General features: G+C 36.6%; 2 protein-coding genes and 2 long non-coding RNA genes across 4 annotated transcripts; 3 read left to right on the forward strand and 1 right to left on the reverse strand.

Moving 5' to 3' along the window:
* Positions 1–2,820: 2,820 nt before the first annotated feature.
* On the forward strand, positions 2,821–4,594 carry LOC311086285. The gene is made up of 3 exons (XR_014607034.1): positions 2,821–3,941; positions 4,054–4,258; positions 4,496–4,594. It is a non-coding gene; the product is annotated as an uncharacterized lncRNA (long non-coding RNA).
* Positions 4,595–4,694: 100 nt separating this feature from the next.
* On the forward strand, positions 4,695–5,921 carry LOC311087542 (uncharacterized protein; the record flags this gene model as incomplete). Its single annotated transcript, XM_084120868.1, has 4 exons — positions 4,695–4,941; positions 5,208–5,236; positions 5,319–5,472; positions 5,590–5,921. The coding sequence occupies 4 exons, from the start codon at positions 4,695–4,697 to the stop codon at positions 5,820–5,822; spliced, it is 663 nt and encodes a 220-aa protein (XP_083976994.1). The 3' UTR covers positions 5,823–5,921.
* Positions 5,922–13,626: 7,705 nt separating this feature from the next.
* Positions 13,627–16,493, forward strand: LOC311087713. The gene is made up of 3 exons (XR_014607352.1): positions 13,627–13,690; positions 14,299–14,368; positions 16,360–16,493. It is a non-coding gene; the product is annotated as an uncharacterized lncRNA (long non-coding RNA).
* A 3,974-nt stretch (positions 16,494–20,467) lies between these two features.
* LOC311087730 (uncharacterized protein) lies at positions 20,468–22,321 on the reverse strand. The gene is made up of 4 exons (XM_084121132.1): positions 22,201–22,321; positions 22,000–22,116; positions 21,746–21,871; positions 20,468–20,683 (listed from the first exon to the last, which is right to left on the reverse strand). Exons 1-4 carry the CDS (start codon positions 22,247–22,249, stop codon positions 20,616–20,618), a joined length of 360 nt encoding a protein of 119 aa, XP_083977258.1. The 5' UTR covers positions 22,250–22,321; the 3' UTR covers positions 20,468–20,615.
* Positions 22,322–24,985: the final 2,664 nt, after the last annotated feature.

Below are 24,985 nucleotides of genomic sequence, written 5' to 3' on the forward strand. Positions count from 1 at the left end.
TGGGCCTGGGCGATATATCGGATGACATTGTTATGCGCATCTCGTCAGTAAAGCCGGTTCCTTGATTAGTAGTAAATCGCCATCTCCTGCCTTCAGATGAAGCGGCATTTAACACAGAGCCGTAGTTCACTGACAAGCTGAGCAATATCGCATTAATTATCGCAGGCAAATCTTCACAATGTCACATTCATGCTGATATACTGAAATTTGATGCAGATTGTTTTACTAATTAGAAAATATTTTGGCAGCAGTCACAATGAATCTTTGTCTGGCCAAAGATTTATTTGATCATTTACTGTAATATCTGAGATTACTGCTTTGCTGGAGATGGCAGAATGACACACTTTATTTATAAGCTTTATGTGATTAGAACAGTGTGAATAAAAATGATGCATGTCTTTTATGAAACTCATAACTTCATATTCTTTGGCTTTTTATGAAATTGTCTTCCAATGAAAAAATACTGTTTTTTTTTTTTTACTTGTATAAGTCTTACTTGTGGACTTTCTGCATGAGAGAGGTCTCTATAGCTTCGACTATGAATGAAACATATATAGTGTTTATTGATCCATAATGCGTACAATACCCAAATTTGAGTATAAATAGAGAAAAACGAAGTAACGTTAGCTTAATCCTCAAGACAGGATTTTAAAAATGAGCATGATAATGCATCTGTGTTTTGTTTTTTGTTTTCAAAATGAGCACAGTTGTGAACTACCTGAGGTACAGAGTGTAATTAGGGACTCATATTTAATATTACATGCACGGAATCAATTTTACATTTAGCATATCTTCTGGAAAATTAAGAAATTACTTTCACTATGACATAAAACTGTCAATATTACATAAAGACTTATCCATATCCACTCACCAGCCTGGCTTTTTTAGCCTCCACCTCGTTGCTGGTGTCCAACATTTTCTTTTTGACACAAACACCCCTGCTTTCATCCTTGTTCCATATGTCCTTTCCCAAAAGTAGTAAGTTTTTCTTCATGACGAGGTCTTTGAACGAATCTGATATAACAAGCGCAAAAACACTTTAGCCTAACGTACACCTGCTATCAAAAAAAGCGACACAATAGCGCAATAAAGCACTTGAAAGTGTAACTTAAGAAATAAAATAAAAAAACAGACCTCCAAACAGCAGGACTTTTGCAGGCACTGTCTTCTCTGGTTCTCTGGTTGCAGTGGTATGAGATTTTCACAGTACAAAAACAGTTTCAGAAATGATCGTGGTTTAATGGTGTCTGGTCCTGCTCATTAAAATGTGAGAGTCATTTTTAATGACTCTCAGTCATTAAAATGTCTGAGAGTCATTGGATCATTTTTTACTCCTACTCCAATAACAATAAATATTATTACTTATACTTAAGTAATTATTTCTATAAGTACTTTTCTTGCATACAGCTTTTGGATATTCTGCCCACCTCTACTGTCACACCACATAGCCTAGATTGTCAAAACTGCATTTACTGTTTGAATTGTGTGATAAAAGTAACAGAATTTGAGACTTTTTGCTATATTTTTGACTAGAAACAAAGCTCATCACAGTTTACGGATGGAAGGGATGCAGTAAATAGTGTTAAGTTGGGCATCTACTGAAAATAGCATGGGCTAAAACCTTGATCTCGGGATTTAAGATTTGATATAGAGCAATAGTACATTACAGTACTTTAAATAAGCAAATGTGTGAGATATAACTCTCTTTTAACCATGAAACTGTCATACTGCTGCAACCCTAATATAATATACTGTATAAAAGTTAGTATGCACAGTGATCTTAAAACATTAGTAACATTAAAGTGCAGTAGTAAAGACTGAACTTTAAACATGTTGTTTCAAGCAACTCCAGTAGCAGAAGAAAAAGGTCCGAGGACTGCTAATGTGAAGCCTAATGCAGTTGTGTGTGTGCACTGTAATTTGACATTATTAAAAGACAACTTAAGAAAGCACATCCAAAGACGACACGCTGAATGCAGGGAGACTGTATCATCCAAAAGGTATTTAAGATGCCAGTGTGTTGATGGCAAAAATGGAATTTTTGCTGTTGAAAAGTCTTTCCATGGTGCATCCACTCCAATCCATGTCCTGAAAAATACCTGGGGAGAGTCACAAAGGTCTGAGTGTGAATTGGATGAGTGCTGTGTTACCAGAGACTTTGCCCACAGAAGTGGTATTCTGCTAGCCTGGGTGCCAGCCCGAACCCCGCCCACAACATTTTTTGGTCGGGAAGTTCGGTCTGAACTCGATCCGTTGAGGAGTAATTATGCACGGCTCCCAGAAGGCTGAGCCAATCAAATTGCCAGGGCGGGCTTTAATCGATGATTGACAGATGATCTGCGGTTACGTAATCACCCACGTCATAAAGAGGGCTTGGGTTGAATTCGTTTACAACAAAGATGACTGCCGCTGGAGAATTGAGATTTTACGAGTTCACACTTACAAATAAGTCATTTAGAATAAATGCATATTTGGTGTAGGCTACTGTCCGAGGAGAGGGCTCGGGCTCGGTATTCGGCCCAAACCCAGAGTACTCCCCCCGTATTCCGGGCTGTGGAAGAACAAGCCGAGAGTGAGTGGAGGGATGCTGAAAACTGTCAAGGAATGTTAGGTGAGTTGACAGAGTTAAAATAATATATGCTTCCTCTCATGCTGATAGGGTAGACCGTAGACGGTAATTGTTTGATGACAAGTTGATTGGATTGATTATTTAAACGTGCTCCTCCCGAACTTTGTTTATAAAACATCATGTGTAGATTCCGCCATCGCGTCTGTTATAGAAGAACAGAGAACCGCGATCAAGGCATTTGTCGATCGGAAACATGAATGAAGAACATACGTCACTTATTCCGTCGCTCTGATTGGTTGTAGGTCTATCCAATTGAGTGCAGAGGCATTTTCCTTCCTGGTTCGGTTGAAACACGCCCCATAATCACAGCTCAATGGAGCAGTATCAGACTCACATTCTGACTAGAATCTGAGTATGACGAAGTCAGGCTAGTATTCTGCCATTTGAGTGTGACCACTTGCAGTCTTTATCCTATTGTCCATGTGTTGGTCAAATACAGACTGATCTTGCAGAAGAAACATTGTGTATGATGGTTGACCAGAAGTGGTTTGGAGATGCAAGGAAACACCAGTTAATTGATCTGAAGAAGGAAACTCTGGCCGAAGGAGTTCCATTGTCAGTGTCTGTACAAATTGGAGACCAACTCAACAAATTGCATGTGTCTGTGTTTGAAAAAAAACGCTCATATTACAGCAGACTTGGCAGAGTAATGGTCTCGTATGATGTTAAGAAAAACTCTTGGTACTGCCCTTGCTCAATGCCAAGGAAATCTTGTATTCACAAGGCTGTTTCAAAGTGGCATCTCTTTCGCCATCAGAAAGAGTTGTTCAAGAAGGTGAAAAGTGTGGAGGAAGTTCCTCCTGAAACACCTGAAGGAAAAAAAGATGCCAACAGCAGCTATCCACCATCTGACTCAAACATCAAAGAAATGATCCACTACATGATGGCACACAAAAAACTTCCCAGTGAGCTTCCCAAGACATTACTGGATCATTCCAGAGATATAAAGTCCAACCAGTGCCTTCCAAGGCATCTGGTGCCCACATAATTAAAATGTACCAAGTGCACAACTGAAAGCTTAAGTGATCTAAGACTCATCACAAAAGATGCCAAGATAGTGACATTTTCTGGTGTAATCCAAGGTATGGTTGATTATTGTAATATTACATTAAGATGTGCTTTCAGATATTTTTATGGATATTTTAGATTCATGCATTTATTTACTTCTTTAGGCATATCTACTTACTACAGACAGTGCCCACGCTGTGAAATGGTATATAGGTACCAAGAGTGGTCAGATGGAATACATAATTTAAATGACCACATTCTTTTGTCATTGCATTTGTGCATGTTCCTAAGAAACTCAGTACAGGTATGTCATAATCCCAATGCATTGTTTTCCTATGAACTTTTAAAGTCGCTGTTTTTTTTGTTTTTCATTCAATTCATTAATTCAATGTATTTTTTAACTTGTTTAATTCCAGAATAGTACGGCAGTAAGTAGGGTAATGGAAACATTACATTCAATTGAAGGTGGGCCTTTTCCTAAAAATGAACTTGTTTTACACGCCTATTTGCACTTTGAGGCCATGACAGAACTGGGTTATCATTACAGTTGTGTCACTTGTGGGCACTACCCAAGTGTAGTCATCATGGATCTCCACAAAAAGGGAGCCTTTGGCATGCCTGGTATGTTTAAACATTATAGTTTGATATATTTAAATGTTTATTTATAACTCTAGTTTCTTAATTTATTCACAAAATATATTTATCCAATCACATCCACATTGTAAAGTTTTTTTTTTTTTTACATTTTCATAATCCTATCATTTCATGGGCATAAATTGAAATGTAAATTAATGTAATCTAAATATATCCTACTTTGAAATACTATAGTTTTTGTTTCATTTTATTAATTGATTGTAGTGAGTGAAATTGACCCCCCTCCACCAAATTATGATGGCTACGTGGATAGTGAGAAGTTTTGGGAGGCAGTAACAGTAGAGATGATAAGCCGAGGTTTTTATACAAGGATGTCTCGCATCACTTTTCAGATATACAGCCTTTTACCTAAGTTTCTTTCTTTAACCGAGTTTAACTTCTTTCTCTTTAATTATTAGGTGGGATGAGGAACCCCTTCGTTGTGCCCCCAAGCTACAGCTTTTGGGCGCCATGGATTGGTATTCATACCAGATCATCCAACATCGTTCTCAACACAGAGTACGCTAAGCTTCATGTGTCACAAGACTCATCTGAGGATGACGTACCACTTACAGAAGAGCTCCGCAGCAGACTTTTCCCGACAGTCAAAGCAGCATTGCGTTGCGAAAGTGCGGAGGAAGGAAGACATAGGAAGACCACCACTGCTAAGGGTACCATTTGGGACAGGGCCATTATCAGCGCAGACATTTACATTTGTTGACTAAAAATATACAGATGTTACTGAATGTCACTAATGCAATCCTGACACAAAATAATTAGGATCAATGTATCACTTATTGTAAAACACCAATGCTTGGTTTAAAAAAAAAAATGCAAACAATCGGCCGCATGTTTGTTTTGGTATCTTAAATGGATATTTATATTAATATTATCGTTATAAGAGAATATTAATCTATTTATTTCTTATTTTATTCAGAGCATGCAGTTATGACAACAATTTATCAGGTTTGTCTGAACCAGGGTTTATATTTTTGTCAACAACATTTATATCCAAAGAATAAATAAAAATGTTTTTTTGTTTCAACAGCTTCCCCATGAAATAATTTCCGAGATCCTCAAGGAAGTTGTTTTAGTAACTGGTGATTCTGCATATTTGACCCTTTCACTGGTGTGCAGATGGTTTAGGGATGTGGTCACAAATGAAAGTTTTCGGAAAGCAGCACACTTTGCCTGGCTAGACAGTAAGATGTTTTTTCCTGTTCAATGCACATTTCTTGGATTGAAATTTGTGGTATGTGACATTTAAACTTGAATCTCCACACTTATATCTTTTCTGTATTTTGTCTTTACATTTTAAGGTGTGGTCAACTGGAAGATTTTCTCTCAGGACTACTGTGAAGAATTCAGACAGATCTACAGCATCAGGGAATGCTCGGAATGCTTGGAGCTTTTCAAGTCCTATCCACCAGGGTATAGGGGAAGAGGAAGACGAGGGGAATTGCTGGGCTTTTACTCCGAAGATCATTGTACAGGATTTTGCTCGCAGGACTGTTTTTTTGCTGCAGGACATGAATTTCCGTTAAACTCATAAAACTTGTACAGAATGGGAATTGAGAGATGACCTGGTTTTGATGTAGTAATTGATGCAACTTCAAGTTAAACTTTAAAATGTACAGTGTTCTAATGAAAAGCTGTGGCAAATGTGTATGACAAAAACATACTGTAGGTTTCATTCATTGTGCATATGGTAAGGTACCTTGGTTCTTTTAAGGTTTGCATAAAATACATTCTGCTGTTCTTACATTTGATGTATTGTCATTTGCTATAACAGGCATGAAGTTTAACTAATAAGCAGTTTGGAGTCTATATAATAAAGAAAAAGTGACAGTCTTTGTTTTGTTCTTAAGAGCATGTATAGATGCTCCCTTATAAGTTTATTATAGTAAAACCATGGTTAATTTGTGATTACCGTGGCTTTTTGGAGCAATAAACCGTATGATCAGTGAAGTTTAACAGCCGTATATGTAGTAAAAAATATATATATATTTAATACATATATAATATATAAACTCATGGTTACAGTGAGACTGGTGACATGTCCGCTATAGTTTGCTCTCTCTCTCTCTGTGTGTGTGTGTGTGTGATTTTAAGGTACATTGCGTACCATACTTATACTACTACGTCATTAACTTAAAAAAAACAGTGAGTAACGAACCATCTACTACAGCTGTTGAGGGAGTGATTGTGAATTAGACCATTCTTTCTATTCTTTTCGTATTTCTACTTCAATGGAATATTGTGGAATCGCAACAATGAACGCAAAATTTATAAACAAGTTTATTCGTCTGTTGTGTTCTTCCGCATTCCCAGTCTGCCCAAAGTGTCACACTTCTATGCACCAATAATCTGTAATAGCGTCACACTTCTATGCACCAATAATCTGTAATAGCATCACACTTCTATGCACCAATAATCTGTAATAGCATCACACTTCTATGCACCAATAAGATCATCTTTATTATAAACCAATAAACGTTAAGCTGGGCGGGGCGACACGTGTCGCTCCGCCCAAAAGTGTCGCCCCGCCCCATTGTCCAGACTGCACTCTGGGGTACTACCTCCCGCTCAGCGCTGTCAAGCGCAGCTTCACCACACAGATTTAACTCCACACAGCTAAATAAAACAGGCTGGTGGCAGCCTAATAATTAATATTTCTGATGTAAAGATTTCTGTGAAACGTGTAAAGTTGCACAGAAGAAAGCCCAATAGGACCTGCCCTGTACAGTTTAAGAATCTGTAGCCATAGTAGATGACTATTATTTTGTTGAACAGACCCGAGCGACAACTGATGACGTCACATGCTCAGACATGCTTGACCTATCGGCGGAAGGGGGAGTGTCAGGCCTGGAAAACGAATTTTGAAGTCATTTATTCGTTTTTGCCTGTGAACTAAAAAACGAAAAATTAATTAAATTTGAAAAAACGAAAAAACGAATAAAGGGGCCATTTTCTAGTTTCTGCTTATTTCATTTCAAACTGGAAAACAAACTATCAAAACGTACACGGACCGTGTATGCGTGCGTCAAGTTTATATGTATGCAAGTTATTCACAAGTGTATATGCATTCATTACTAACATAATATATATTGGTATGGATTTCATATTAGTGTGCACGTGTATTTCATATATGTATTTTGAACATCCAATAGTATACATGTATATGCGAGTAATTTATAGGTGTATATGCACGTGTGTTATGCATGTATTGATAAGCGAAGTTTGATTTAAATCCTACGTGACATACATACACACATACGCACATACATACATATATACATATATACATATACATACATACTGTACATACATATACATATACACATGACATACATATACCTGACATACATACACACATACGCACATACATACATATATACATATACATATACATACATACTGTACATACATATACATATACACAAAAAAATTAAATAAAAATTGAATCACTATAAAAATGGCTTAATATCAAAATCCTCATTCAACCCTAAAGGTGACAAAGTATTTAAGGTATAAATCCAAAAACATTCCCTCTGTAATAATTTCTTCTCATAATCTCCTCCTCTTGAGGGTTTTGTTACCTTTTCTATACCAATGTACTGCAAAACGCTGACGTTATGACCTACTTGTCTAAAATGAGGCGCTATAGGACTGCGCATATCTCCAGTTCAAATGTTACTGCGATGCTCACTAATACGAGTGCGTAATTGTCTGAATGTTTTACCCACGTATGCAAGACCACAAGGACAACGAATTAGATAAATAACATGAGTGGAAGCACAGGTAATGGTACCCCGTATCGGAATATCACAACCAGTGCGTGGATGACTAAACGATTTACATTTGTGTGTAAAAGCACACTGAGCACACTTACCACACCTATAATTACCTGGAGAAAGAGTTGGAATACCTTGTTTTTTTACGTGACGGGATATTCAGATTTAACAAGCAAGTCACAAAGATTGTTTTGACGTTTAAAGACTAATTTCGGACCATTTTTAAAAACAACTGATAATTTAGGATCACTTGAAATAACATTCCAATGTTTATTTAGGATTCTACAAAAATCCGCACCCAATGCGGAGTACTTCATCGTGCAAATGGGAGCATTAAGAACTTGCATTTTATAATGTTTTGTTCGCAAACACTGCATTTGAGATGTCTCGTTGAATTTCTTTTTGGCATTTTCGATCCATTCTATACGGTAACCACGATTCAAGAATCTTTTAGTTTAATCATTGGATTGATGAGTGTAAGATTCATCCGTGCTACAAACTCTACGCACACGCTTAAATTGACTGATAGGTAGACTCTTAACTAAAGGTTTAGGATGGAAACTATCGCCTCTTTGCGATCCGTTGATTTTCGGTACAGATCGGTATGGAGTTTCCCGTCACATATGTATACTCGAACATCAAGAAAACTAATGCTTACTGGATCACATTCCATAGTGAAATTCACATGCTCAGTCCTTGAGTTAAGATAATTCAAAAACGTCAACATCTCTGCAGGTGTGGCCTAAGTAATCATAAAAATATCATCAATATACCGTTTGTAAAGCAAGATCTTAGGGAAAAAAGAATTTGACTCATTTAAAATAAAGTCATTTTCAAAAACTCCCATATACAAGCAAGCATAATTAGGGGCCATTTTACTACCCATTGCAGTACCTTTAACTTGTAAATAAAAATCGTCCTGAAAACGAAAAAAGTTGTTAGTTAAGACAATACTTGCTAAATCCAATAAGCATGCTGTAGGGGAGAGCCGGGACAGTTGAAACACTTTTCAGATAAATGTCGTTTTCTAAGATAAGGTTACAGATAGATTTTTTATTTTTTTGTGATTAACAACTCACATATGTGTTCTCTTAGTATCATGTGTTATTCGGTACAAATATAGAATGATTTAAGTAAAATTTGACTTTGAACGGGAGTTGTGCTTTGTTTCAATCGTCCCGCCTGTGCGGGACAATTGAAACACAGGGGTGGGACGGATGAAACATAACAGTTTAAACGGCAACTATTCATCTAATGCTTATTTTTGTGAACAATATCTGACAAGTAACTTATGTACATATTGTTACAAACATATTTTGTAATTTATTTTAATTTAAAGGTTCATATTAACCATTTTTGTTCTGTCGCCCAATAAATAATCGGCGATAAGCCTATGCGCATTTTGTAATCTTTCTAATAGGCTATTTTGACGAAGATAAACAAATCCGTTTACAATTAATTTCCTTACATTTCTTCCTTGAGTCATATTGAGTGTTTGCTAGTTGAATAGCCTGTTATTATGAAGAAAACGAGGTCAACCAGAAGACCATAAATTAAATTTATTGAAGATTGAAGATTGGACAATTGATGATTATTACAGAGATAGCATGTGTTTTGTAATTGAAAATTAATTTGCATTAAAAGAAACACAAGTCTAGAAACAGTATATGAATCTATGAACGTGCAGGACGCGCTGTCGGGACGGTTTAAACACTGTTTCAACCGTCCCGACAGCGCCTCCTGTCATTTAAACCTCTTTTGCCCTTAAACTAAAAAACTCTGATATTGCACACTTAAGGGTGTGTTGCAGTACTAATACACCTGCCGTATTATCATTACAACTGCACATGAAACAATAAATCCAACTTGTCAGTCAAAAAAAAAGTACCACACGAAAGAATTCACTTACAGCACTCAAAAACAGCTTTGCGGCTTTAACTCCAAAACGGCACGACGTAAAGAAGAAATGTTTTCGCGGGTATGGTAGGCATTGCGTGCTGTATGTGCTGACGAAATTTGACGTACATGACGTGAGTGGTTCTCAAGGAAATCTCAGTGTTTCATTCGTCCCGCGTTTCAATCGTCCCGCCTCTCCCCTACTAGGTTTTACATCCACAGATCTTTGTGTTAAAAATTGTTCTAAAGCAAGTAAACCTTCAGTATGAGGGATGTTGGTATATAAACTCTGAACATCAAAAGTAGTAAAAAGCACATCATCAACAACAAAATCAACACCATATAATGATTCAATAAAATCCATAGAATCTCTTCTAAGATGACAACATGGGTACAAATGGTTTGATATAAAAATCCACATAAGAAGAAATGTTCTCAGTGAGACTACCAATGCCGCTCACAATAGGACGACCTTTCAAAGGGGTATCTAGTCCTTTGTGAACTTTAGGCAAAGTGTATACTAGATATACTAGATGCATAGATGTATACTAAACGCCACGGACTTACACCACATGAACAGCTGCTAATGACCCAAGGTGATTCAAGCTAGCAACATTTCGATAGTTTTCCATTAATTTTAGAAACAATGCGCTTATTTTAATGTCCATTTATGTATACGATCTAAATCTATAAACAATAGGCTAACGTTAGGCCTATAACGTTTAAGTAGCATTCCCGTGATCAAGTTTGTGTGGCATTCTTGCCATGCACGTCTGGTTAAAGCAGATTCATCCTGAAAATCAAACGGCTAACATAAATCTATTTACTGATAGATAGCTGTGTATGTTTTCAGCTGTTTTGATTATCATTGAGTTGTAGATCAATGTTTACATTTTTTTTAATTTTTTTTTATTACAGATGCAGATGCAGGTACCATCCCTGATCACACTGCTGTTCAAGATGATATCCCAGGATTTATATCTCAGAACCAGGTGGAAATTTGAATGGTTTCTTACTTGCTTTAATCTAGCAATTTACTGCTAATCTATCAATAAATCTAATTGGCTTGCCTAATGTTTTCTTGGCAAATTTGTGGACAACAGTCAGCCACCTCTGTGGCCTATGTGAGGCACATGAAAATTCACAGCAACATACCCAATTTAGTACTGCAGTGCTGTATGCGTAATTGCCAAAGGACATTTAAAAAATGTGCTGGTCTGAAGGGACATATTTACAGACATCATAAGGATAGTATTGTTCAGCCAAGATCGATTAGGCTAGTGGATCTTACGTGTCATGTTTCCTCCTGCCATGCCAAATGTGACTCCTTGACTGAGTTTTATTCTCATCTTAAAGGAGAACTCCGGTCAATTTTAACAATGAGCTCATTTTTTGGTCAATTTGGAGTGCTGTCAGTACAGAGAACAACAACAAAAATCGGTGTTGCCTACACCATGTTATCCTCTTTTTAAAATTTGCACCCTGTTGACTTCAATGGGGCAAGTTTTAAACCTGCTTTTAGCCTCTTAACATCCTTGATGTGTCATTACAAGTGCACAGCCAATGTGAGTGATTCCTTCAGAGTGAACATGGGTGAATGTGACTGCAGTAGATGTGAAAGATATGAATAAAAGTGATGTTAATTCAGCCAGCGCACATACCTGTATTTACTTCCTGTTTTTGATCGAAGTCCACAGTAGTCGATTGTCGAGTTCACGCGCGTGATCATAGGTAACTAAACCTATGCGCGTGAACTCGACAATCGACATATACCAATATATCATGTATCAACAGTATATTTTCTCACTGAAAAATGTAGGACTGTGTTTCTTCATGATGTCGGTATTTATGGCTTTACTCCAGTGCAGGGATGTTACTGCTGTGTTAAGCAAGATGACCTTATTGATTATTATCCTTTATCAGCATACACATTCTCTGACATGGCAGTAATTGTACCACATCATTCCTTTCTTTCAGTGTACAGCCACGATGCTGGAGCAAACAGTCCCACAGGCCTTGCCAGGAGAATCTGAAGCTGTTCAATAGATGTTATTGATGGAATCTCTCTTATTGGTAGACAGGCTATTTTACTGTCATTTTGGGTTGCTGTTTTGAATATTTTGCCTCTCTCCCATTGCCAATGCATTATTAATAATCAACACCCCATAATTATGTACTGTAGCATGTTTACCAACCTTTCCTTAAATGACAGACAACTTCTATTTTCTCTCAATAGCTCGTTCATTGGCTGAATCCTAATGGACTGTAACACATTTTTTCTCTGATGTTACAAAAGTACACATTGTCTGATATGACAGTAATTGTCATTTTCTTTCTTCTCAGTATACATCAATGCCTACTTTTCTGGATAAAATGATGGAGATTGTGCCAAGGGCACTGCCGAATATTCCAGAATCTATCCACAACACTATAATTGATAGAATTGTAAATGCTTGCGGCTTTACATCAACACAAGAACTCAGATATGTAAAAGAGGACGACTTTGCAGACATACTGCCTCTTGTTAGACGACAACAACTTTTGGAAGCATTCCAAATAGGTAAGCTTGCTTTTTAAGTTACAGTACTATTCCATTACATCATGGCTTGCAGAAGTTCATAACCAATGTTTATTTCACAATTTAAAAACATTACTGGGATTTGGATTTGGATTGATTTTCTGGGGGAGGAGAGGATTCTGCAGTTGTTATATTTTGTTGATGCCTTCAATTAAGTTCACATGACCCATCTCATATTTTTTGTCATTTTTAGAGAGTAAAGTGATCACAGTAAATCTTGAAATCGTCCCATCCTCCACCACTGAAGTCAGCAGCAACTGTCTATCAATCATCAGTCTATCTGGAAGTGAGGACAGCCCGTCTGCCTCCCAGCCTGTAAGGAAATCATGGCCAGAGTCTTTTAAGGTGCCATGGGACGTTATGCCTGCGGAGATTCGCACTGCCATTTCATCTTGTAAGAGACCTTCACCAGGTGCACGACGGCAGATGGTCAGGATAATATCTGATGAGATGAGGAAGTATGAGCTGAATCCAACACGAGCGCAGTGCCTTGTAGTTTGCCGGAACATTGTTCACCAGTACCCAGGAAGTTTTGCCGATCAGCGAGACAATGGACAGCTTCTAGATAGTGGATACACATCTTTGCTGATTCAAGTGAAAAATCACATTGAAAATCTGAACCGTGCAAGCAGTTTTCATCAGCACCATGTGTTTTCATTCAGCTAGCCATGGACAAAAGAGAGGGCCTACTGACATATATGGATGTACAAGATTCCAGCCCAGCCTCCCTGCAGAAGAGACTGAGGACACAATGGAGACCAAGCGTCAACAACTGGAAGGGATCTACAGTGCTGAGAGACCAGAGGTAAAGAAGCTAATAGATTCTACTTTCTACCTGCATCGGTCACACATCAATGTTGTACCTACACCAACCATTGCATCTTTAAAAACCAAGTGGCTGTACTTGTTCAGTCAGAAAGGACTGTACTCCTACTTTGAGCTTCTTACTGATATTCCTGTGCTGCGTAGCCTTGAACTTGCCATGGAAGAGTGTGGCAAAGCGATTGTGGAAATGTTCAAGACTAAACCGACAAATGTGAGGATGAAGGAAGTTCTTCATCAGCGCGATGATGATGTCAAGCTGTCCTGGTCATCCATCTTCTTCTGTCTCACTTTTCCGAAGATGTCTCAGGACTCATTGTTCTTGCAGATGTAAGTTCCCCTACACACAAACTCACACACCTCTCTCTGCCTCTCTTTCTCTCTCACACACACTCCTCTCTGACCATCTATCTCTCCCTCACTTTGCCTCTATCTCTATCTATTCCTCTATCTTTACCTATCTTTTTCACTATCTCTCTCTTTCTCTTTACCTACCCTGTATCTATCTCTGTTTTATCACTCTCTCCCTATCAATCTATCACTATATCTTCCTCTATTTCTACCTCTATCTCTCCCTCTTTCCCTCTATCTCCCTCTCTCTCTCTGTCTCTCCCTCTATATCTGTATATATCTACTCTCTCCCTCTATCTCTTTTATCTATCTCACTTTATCTATCTATCCATCACTATCTCTCTCTGTATCTTTCTCTGTCTCTCTGTCTATATCCCCCTCTCTCTCTTTATCTATCTCTTCCTGTCTCTGCATCTCCTATCTATCTATCTATCTATCTATCTATCTATCTATCTATCTATCTATCTATCTATCTATCTATCTATCTATCTATCTATCTATCTATCTATCTATCTATCTATCTATCTATCTCACTCAGTGGTAGTCTTATGTCATTAATATTGTGTTTAATTTGTTCTGTTTCCTAGGGATATGCCACTGCAGCTGACCTTGAGAGTTCACTCTCTATACCTGCAACTCCTCGTCTGATACTTCTTGGTAAGTTGGTTTTAGATAGGACAGTTGGCTTTAGTGTTGTATGTAGTGAATTCAATGGTATCAAACTAAACTGTATTCAAAATAAAAACTAAAACAGAAATTTGACAGTTACAGTTTTTCTCAGTCGCTTTGGTGCATTTCTCACATCACTATTTACATTTGCACAACAGTTAATGCAGTTCTCAAAACAATTAGTACAAACTGCAACACATAGTTGATAACCTGCAAAAGCGTGTCACTTGTTCAAAATGGATAGCTCATTCCTCAAAAGCAAGTATTCACGTCAATGAAAGTGTCAGTGTCATCAATATGAAAAGTCCTGACACCATCGTTTATGAACAAGATAGTCAAATGGCTTTGTCATGTTTTCATTATGACAGTTTACTCCATAAATGCTTTCCAATGCAGAAAAGTCAGATCTTGGTGACACTACCTGAAAATGTTCATGACAGCACTATATACTATTTGCACAGCCATTTGAAAAATACAGTAAAGTTACACATTACTGTATTTAGTGATGTAACTGAGTACAAGACACTGAATATGTATGTTTCACATTTTTACTGCATATGCTCTTTGCAATTCTAAATTTGTTCACAGCATTGTGCAAAAGAAAAAATACACCCTTATTTACAACAAACATAAACTCCCTTTCACTGTAAGAAATTTCTAACCTCTCCAAGTCAAAATTTTCTAGTGACTAGTCACATCTAAATTTTTACAGTAAATTGGCCCAAGTGCAATTCTTGTTAGTATGTTACAGTACTGTAACATTGGCTCAATGAGAAATAATACGTCAGACTAATTGAAAAATTTAGAATTTATCAGTCACTAGAAATTTTTGAATTTCTTTTTTTTTACAGTGTTGGGTAGAGCTGTGCACAACTGTAAACAATATTGCAGTACATCTTGGAACTGAACATACAACATACATAGTACTGTAATCATTCATGCACATCCAGACGTTCCTCTCTGTCTGGCCACATAATTTCATCTACATCACAGCAAATATCATCTCTTGCAATCAGAAAAAGAGAAACGGTCTTGCTTTTTTGACAGATTTTGACAATTAGTTCAACATTTTTGTATGTAATGACTCAAGCAATGAAATGAGGACTATTAGTTTTATATGGAATGACTATTCAGCATTCACAAGTATAGTTAATTTTGACTGACATGACATAAGCAAATGATAATGTTATAAAACAGCAGAGAGTTGTATGAAAGCAATTGATGCATGTCCAAAAGCATTTGCAATTTGTTGTAAGGAATGAGAAACTGCTACTATGATGTGCACAAATGACTAAATGTTGTGGAGGTTGAACTAACTGTTGTGCAAATGTAAAAAGTGATGTGAGAAATGCACCAAAGCGACTGAGAAAAACTGTAATTGAAAAATTTAGATGTTATCAGTCACTAGAATTTTTTGAATTTCTTTTTTTTTACAGTGTTGGGTAGAGCTGTGCACAACTATAAGCAATATTGCAGTACATACTGGAACTGAACATACAACATACATAGTACTGTAATCATTCATGCACATCCAGACGTTCCTCTCTGTCTGGCCACATAATTTCATCTACATCACAGCAAATATCATCTCTTGCAATCAGAAAAAGAGAAACGGTCTTGCATTTTTGACAGATTTTGACAACTAGTTCAACATTTTTGTGTGTAATGACTCAAGCAATGAAATGAGGACTATTAGTTTTATATGGAATGACTATTCAGCATTCACAAGTATAGTTAATTTTGACTGACATGACATAAGCATATGATAATGTTATAAAACAGCAGAGAGTTGTATGAAAGCAATAGATGCATGTCCAAAAGCATTTGCAATTTGTTGGAAGGAATGAGAAACTGCTACTATGATGTGCACAAATGACTGAATGTTGTGGAGGTTGAACTAACTGTTGTACAAATGTAAATAGTGATGTGAGAAATGCACCAAAGCGACTGAGAAAAACTGTAAAACATTTCTGTTTCAGGAGAAACGGGAAGCCGCTTCCAGCGCTGGATGCTCAGCCTTGAGGGCCAAATCGTTTGCGAAGGGATCCAGTCCACCTTTGTGACAGGGCTGGCGTCTTTTTTTTCCTGTTTTTACATCTTTAACCTACAGTACCAGGAGGAGGTAGCCTTGTGTCACTTGAATTCGCTTGAATTCATCCAGAGGTAAGATATTGTCTGTTAACACCTGCATTTTTTCTGGCCTAGCTGTGGCTCAAGCATGGTTTCAACAGGTCTGGTGATGGGATTTAGCAATTAACTTTGATTTAGAAAGTTTTAGTGCAACTTACAATATTCACAGAGGCAAGAAGATAGTGCATGTTGAGGATAGTTCATGTACATTTGTTGTCTTTGTTGTGCTGTTAGTCTGTGTGAATTCCTAGATTTTTAACCAGTGTATAATTTTTCAGACGCTTTGTGGGTATAAACCCAGAAAAATGGAAAAAGGCTGCAAAGGGGAAAAAAAGAAGAACTGTCAATTCACACGTCACCAGCCTCTTACGCAAGCTCATGGACTTTCAGTGGGATTTCATTTGAAAATGGTGAGTAAGGTGTATACATTTTACACATATGTTCAAACAGCAATGACTCAGGAGGCTGGGAAAATTCATTCTAATGTTCATTCTCAACTGCCTTTCAAAGTTAGAATGCTGAACTCCTCTTCCATGCTCTTTTGCCATTCTTTTTTTGTTCTTTCAATGAATTGTACTCATCACACTTTCTATTATTTTATGTTATTCTGTCTGTTTTGTGCTCTGTTTCTAAAATTAGCTTTTGTTAGGTCAAGCCTATATGTGATATAATTTTGGATTAAAAATTTGAAATTATGGAACTCATATCTCTCTCTCTCTCTCTCTCTCTCTCTCTCTCTCTCTCTCTCTCTCTGTCTCTCTCTGTCTCTCGTTAATTCCTTCTTATTCATTCCCCCAAAAAATGAAATGTGTGATGTGGTGATCTTAATTGGTGATTGATCCATTGTATCTTAGCTACAAATCAATTTGTTGCTAGGATGAATGAAAATGTTACATCGAATTGCCCACTTTGTGATGCTCTTGATACTATTTTTCATATGTTTTGTGACTGCCCTAGACTTGATCCTATTTTTGAACTGTTGAGAAAAATAATAACAAAATTAGGGTTTCTGTATACTAATAGCTTATTTATATTGGGCTGTTGTTATAGGAAATCTTTACAAGAACAATGTGTACTTGCTAATTTTGTCATTGGTCAAGCTAAATTAGCAATTTTGAAATCTCATCAGGAAAAGAATGCAGGAAGAGACATTTGTATGGTGGCCTTGTTCAAATCCTTAGTGGAAGCACGAGTGGTTATAGAATATACATATTTCAAGCATGTTAATAATGTTCTTTTCTTTAAATGGAGATGGTGTGTTAAGGAAGCACTGGTTACAGTGAATGAGTATGGGGGTTGGGTTTTAATTGGTAATTAATTTTTTTAATGGGTGATTTATAATTGAATGTGTTAAGAACATGGAATATATGTGTTTATTTATTTCTTAAAAAAATGTGTGTTTAATGTGAATGTGAAGGAATAATGTATATCTACATTTTTATGTAGATTGTAGAATAAAGGGGTTGTAAAAGTCAAAAGTCAAAAGTCTCTCTCTCTCTCTCTCTCTCTCTCTCTCTCTCTCTCTCTCTCTTATACAGACCCAAGACTTTGCAGAGGATCCTCATTGTGTGCTTTGAGAAAATGGTTTGTGTTCTAAGCAGTGACAGTGTTTTTATTGTTTATTGCTCTTTACTGATGAAGAGTTCCATTAAGTGTTAAGTATTGGTTTGAATGTATTCATACATGTTGAATTTTAGTGGTTTAGGTAACACTAAGTGTTGAGGTTCAGTATTTTGTTATAATGAACAATGTATTTGGGTTTAAAAATGCATTTGCTACTTTTTAAGCCATGAACATGAGAAAATGAGATTTGTTTGTGATTAATCTGAGCCTATGTGTAGCTGAATATTAGCAGCAGTTCAGGGAACATTAAATGTTGAGGTTTAGGGCCCTATCTTGCACCGACGCAGCGCAAAGCCGAACGCAAGTGTCTTTGCTAGTTTAAGACAGACACAGTTGTTATTTTCCGTCCAGCGACCACAGATGTCAGCAATGAACATGATATACAGTATATTTCTGTGATTGGTCTGATCCATGTGTGCCTACATTTGTAAGTATTTACCTTTCAGTGTTTGTATTACAATAAAAAAAAGTTATTTCAACACGGAACTATTAGTTTTCTTTCACTTAAAGGTCCCGTTGCATGCGATTCCATGTTTCAAAGTTTAGTTAGTGTGTAATGTTGTTGTTAGAGTATAAATAATATCTGTAAAATTATAACGCTCAAAGTTCAATGCCAAGCGAGATATTTTATTTAACAGAAGTTGACTACATAAAACGGCTCGATTGGACTACACCCCTCTACATCCTGCATTAGTGACATCACCAGAACCGTGTTTAGACTAAGCTCCGCCCACAGGAACACAGGCGTATTGATGGCGAAATGTCAACAGACGGTTGATGTTTATCTATAATCGGATACCGCAAAAGTTTAATTCGAAGTTGTTAGTTTGCTCTGTCCATTTCACCACGGACTGTTTTTGTAACCTGGGATAATATCAAGCAGGCTTCTCTCAGCGTTTCATACTGACGAAGGAGGCAATTTCAACTATATTCCAGCAAGCGGTAAGTAGTGATTTAATATGGAAGTAGCGATCAACTTAACATCGTTTCTCTTAGTAGGATGAAAATAATCTTACTTAAACTGTGATTAATATACAGAAAGCGATCAAAGAACAATCCCTTTACAATCGTCCAAGCTGTCAATCAATCACACAGCGCGAGTTTATCTGGACACTTGCCAAAACTCGTTATGAAATAAATGACGCTGTTACACTGCACAACGAAGCTCTTACTGTATTTATATGCCTCATGTTTGCATTGGTGAAATCATTAGTGAGTGCAGAAACTGCGTTGCAATGATAAGATCTTTTTTCACGCGATCAACAGGCTGTCATCTGCTCAACGCTCACTGCAATTTTTTATGTGATTGAAATAGATCTAAATACTTAAAAAAAACTTCTCACGATTCGTTAATCACGATAGTTGTAATAGTAAAAACGTATAATTGTTGTAATAGTAAAAGTTTTCCAGATAGTTCCACATGTAATGCCAGATATTTCATATGCAAGCATGTCAGCCAATCACAGCAGAGGGCGTTTACACTGAAGTCTCACAGCAGACACGCCCCTTCAAACAGAGTGTTCAAACCAGGGAATGAAATCAGGCTAGGAAATATGCCTTTTATTTCTAAATTATAACAATTTTTGATCTAAAAAACATACTAACATTATAAGGGCACCCCTGGAAACATGATAAAATAATAAAAATAATCCATGGAATGGGACCTTTAAAAAGAGGATAACACGGTGAAGGCAACACCGATTTTTGTATATATATATATATATATATATAAAATGTATATATATATATATATATATATATATATATAAAATGTATATATATATATATATATATATATATATATATATACATACAGTATATATACATATGAAGTGCATGGCATGCTTACATAAAATGTCTTACAGGTGTTTACAAAAATTGAATTGGATAAACAGATGTATTTCAGTCAGCAAGGCAGAGGTAGCTTGTTTGGCTAATGTAATGTTAACCTAAACCTTACCTTCAACAAATTTGATTTAGACCTCTATCCAGTTGCCGTTCCCTTTCAGTTCATGAGTTTCGACATCCTTCCTTGAGCCCACATCTAAGCTTGTAAATCGCGGTAGCAACAGGTCTAACACAGGGCTTGTGTTCTTGCAGTCTTTGTCTTCATGCTCTACTTATATACTACCATACGTGACACTTACTAATTGAACCAAAAGTTAAACAATTTTCTGGTCACTTACTGAGATAGATGTTTAATACATAAGTAAATATTTTATTACAGACGTTCCTCACATTTTTTCAAAATTCTTTATTAAAATTTCTTTATTTCTCCAAATCTTTGTTACATTCTATTATATCTTTTCTTTTATGTAAATAAAAGTCATGTGGTAGTTTTAATGCAGTAATTTTTTAATGTTAAAAAAGTACATATTTTCAGTTCCTTAACAGCAGAGCAACAAACAAGCTTTATTCAGATTGTGTATCATATTGAGTTTGTTTGATGGTCTTTGCTGTAGAATCTGAAGTTCAGCTGGACTCACTGAAACAGGAAGTAGAAGAGCAGAGGAGACACGAGCAAGAGGACGCTTCCCTTATACACTCCATCTAATCAAGACAGGAAGGAAATTAGTATTATTAACACTCCACTACTAATACTTACAATAATAATAATGATAATAATAATAGTTGTGAAAACTGCATGGTTATTGTTGATTAATTTCTCACAGTTTTTTTTTTTTTTTTTAAATAATAAAAACTCTGAAAGTACTAGACTAATTCACAAGCTTCTGTTACATTTAGTTTGAGTTCCTGTGGGAACCGGAGCTTCTAACAGATCGATGCAGTGACGCAATTACTTTACCAATCAGCGATCGGCTCTTTTACTTAGAAGGCGGGACAGTTTCTCCCATACATAAGTAATAGGAGTGAACTGTCTTTCCCGTCTTTAATATCTAGCTCAGGTGGGTCTAATCCTTTATTAGTCCCGCAGTGGAGTTTTTATTTATATTGTTTCAATGTTCAAAATGATAAACTTTATTTATTTTTGTTTTTATTTTTTTGTAAAAATACCTTCTGTGTGTATACATCACCTTTTCTTCTAACAACACTCAGTAAGTGTTTTGGAACTGACACTAATTGTTGAAGTTAAAGTTTCTTTCTTATTGATAAATTACATTAAGTACTCAACAATCTGTGGTCTCTGTTGTTGTATTTTTTGCTTCATAATGCACCACACATTTTTAATAGGAGACCGGTCTGACTGCAGGCAGGCTGGTCTAGTACCTGAACTCTTTTACTATGAAGCCACACTGTTGTAACATGTAATGAATCGTGGCATTGTCTTGCTGAAATAAGCAGGGATGTCTCTTAAAAAGACGTGCCTTGATGGCACCATTATGCTAAATTTTGTCTAATGCTATAGCCAGACAGTGTCAAAACACATCTTGATTATTATTTGCCGAGGTGTGTTTGATGCCATGGTAATATACTTTCTAACCACACAGTTGAGAGTCGTAATGAAATGAGACGACGGCAGCCAGCAAAGATGCAGTGGGAAAAAAACTCACAGTTCGAGCGCCAAATACGCACGGGGACAGCGAGGATCAGCTTCAAGAGAGAGTGAGATAAAGAAATATATCATGTAGCTTATCAAACAAAGGCCAATACCTGCTGCATTGCAAAGATCAGTGTTACAGCAGCTCATAGTCATTGTCCCTCCAGTTGGTAGCGTTAAAGTCGCTGGTACACATTCAGGTGCGCACCCTTTAGTTGTGATGGACACCTTAGTGAAACCTGTAAAAAAGACATAAATGTCCATATAATAAGATAATAAAACAATTCCAAGATTAGCAGTTAACAAGTATACTTTCTCTCCAGTGGTATCACTTATACAGCAGATTTTCACATTATACTGGACTTACCGATGGATTGTTCAGTCGTAGTGCTTGAACAGTTAGAAACTCCATCTGCACATGTCTCCTCTTTTGCTGCACAGGAACCCGTCAAAGCAGATGTGCAGTAACACTTGAGAGAATAACCTTACAGACAGAGAGAGACATTGAGTTAGTGCTCTACAGTATGATTAGCAAATAATACTTTTCAATACTTGCTGTTTTCTGTACCTCCAGTGAGAGAAATGAAAAGAAGAACGACGGAGACCTGCAGATTCATCCTGTGTCAGGAGCTGAGTGACTACAGAAAGAATGCTTCTGTTTCTTTTATGTCTGTTCAGAAAGGGGTGGGTTCGTGGGCGTCAGCTTGGTTTGAAATGTGCTGGGGACAGAGACGCATTCGGTAGTGCATTTTCAGAAGTGCTGGGTACAATGACGCATTCAATGACGCCCGTCCTTCGGATGAGATGTAAAACCGAGGTCCTGACTCTCTGTGGTCATTAAAAATCCCATGGCATTTCTCGTAAAGAGTAGGGGTGTAACCCCGGTGTCCTGGCCACATTCCACCCATTGGCCCTTACCAATCATGGCCTCCTAATAATCCCCTTACATTGATTTGGCTCTATCACTCTCTATCTCCTCTCTCCACCTATAGCTGATGTGTGGTGAGCGCACTGAGAGATCCCCTGATATGATTGTAAAGCGCTTTGGGTGTACAGTAGTACAAACGAAAAATGCTATATAAATGCCTCATTCATTCATTTATTTTTTCTCTTTCGCGCAGGTCATGTTTTGAAAGACGATGTCCTGTAGCTTACTAATGTAAATAAATAAAAATGTTTAATAAAAAAAACATTGCTAACAAAATGCTAAATCATAAATCAGATGTATGTACAATAACATTACGATTATGATGTCCAACAATCGATTTAAATAGTACATTTGGTTTAATTTGTCATTTAATGAGGTCTAATACATGTTGTTAGTGATGAGAATTTTCACGTGAATAAATCCATAGATTTTTAAGCGTGTATTTAACCCTCTGGTCCTCTTCGTTTAGGGGTCACACTTGGCTCCTTCGCGGTAAAAAGTGACCGAAGCCCTTTTTAATATTTTTTTATTATTATTTAGAATTTTGAAAGGTTTCTATGGTACTATGAAATAATTATACAATTATTATAAATTTTTTTTTAGGCTTTCTGACCCCAAGACTCAACTAATCTCTGCAATTCTCCATCTGTGATCCTTGGAGAGTCTTTGGCCACTCAAACTTTCATCCTCACCGTCCATTAAGACAATATAGAGACACGTCCTCTTCTAGCAGATTGGTAACATCTTTAGTTGATTATAACTTCTTAATTATTGCCCTGATGGTCAAAATGGGGATTTTCAATTCTTTAGCTATTTTCTTACAGCCACTTTCTATTTTGTGAAGCTCAACAATCTTTTGCTGCACATCAGAACTATATTCTTTGGTTTTACTCCTTGAATTTCCTTATACGGTCCTAAGGGTACTTCTCCCGGAAGGGTGCGCGCACCCGTAGACCAGAGCGAGAGAGCGAAAGCAGTACCTCATCTAAGCGCTCTGCTCGCTGCAGTCACAGGACTTTATTTATTCCCAGTTCCCTGCATTTCGACGATGATTGTTTTATAAACAAAGGCCCAGGGCTGCGTTTCCCAAAAGCATCGTAAGCCTAAGTTGATCGTAAAAATGATCGTACGACTGATCTTAATATTACGGTCTGTTTCCCAAAAGCATCGTAGCTTAAGTAGCACTTGAAAATCTTTGTAGATCTACGAGTGCTCTGGAGTAATCGTACATCCCCAAGTGCATCGTAAGAAGACTTTTATGAGGACACCTGCAGGACAACCGGCAGATTACACCTTTAAATTTATTAAAATGTATGTGATTATAATATAAGGTTTTGATTGTACTTTATTGTACACTTTATTACTCTTTTTGTTGTTGGTTAAATTAATGTATAAAATAAATAATTAAAAAGGTCAGAAAACAAAACAAAAAAATAGAAATAATTTAATCTAATAATTTTAATCAAAATTAAATGAATGAACAAAAAAATAAATAAAAGAAATCCTTTAAATCTGTTAAAAATTACATCTTTGTTTCGCTCTATCTCCTCTAAAAGGACATTAATTTCATCTTTTTGAAAGGTATCTTTTCATGTGTTTTTTTTTTTTTTTTTTTCAGCCATTTTGTCAGTGCCTCCGCCAGTAGGTGCTTTATATATACTTGTCTTGATTGCTAATCCACAACAGATGACAATTATTAGGTTAAACGTTCAGAATACGATTCCATATAAGGTTATGTTTCAGCTTCACGAATGGACAGCGACTCTTAAGTAGCACGTAGAGTGTGTTCTCGCGCGTTCATGTTAAGTTAATTTTTGGGAAACGCTCGTGGAATTGCTGAGATTGACTGAAACTGAGTGTTTCACAACCCCTTTAAGGGAATTTGGCCTTTGTACTTCCCCATATTTAAACTGTGAAACAAGAAGTCATAGCCGGACAATTTCATGTTCCTAGTCACCCTGGTGTGCTAAATAAAGGTAAATATTAATGGGAATATACTTCAGAGATATTTTTCTCATAAAAAATTCTAGGGGTGCCAACAATTATGGCCAGCGTGTTTTGGAGAAAAACATTTATTTCATAATGTGATTTACTCCCCAATTTCAATTCTTTTACTTCAATGAAAGGTTAGATTTTTGCGCATTGTTTAAAGGAAAGATCAAAAGGATAAACAATACAGATTTTTTTTTACAGCCATTTTTTTTCATATTTTTCAGGGGTGCCATCAATTTTGACCACCACTGTAAATAGATAGAGAAGCTTTTTGATTCCCATTATTTTTTTTTAGACATGATTTCTGCATTTTTTAATTTTTTACATTTTATATATATATATATATATATATATACAAATTTTTGTCAAGGATTAGATATTTTAGATATTGGATAAGTATCAGGTTTTGCATTATGATTACAATCAAACAATG

Source organism: Abramis brama, assembly GCF_963993115.1.
Source record: "Abramis brama genome assembly, chromosome: 7".
Classification (NCBI taxonomy): Eukaryota; Metazoa; Chordata; class Actinopteri; order Cypriniformes; family Leuciscidae; genus Abramis; species Abramis brama.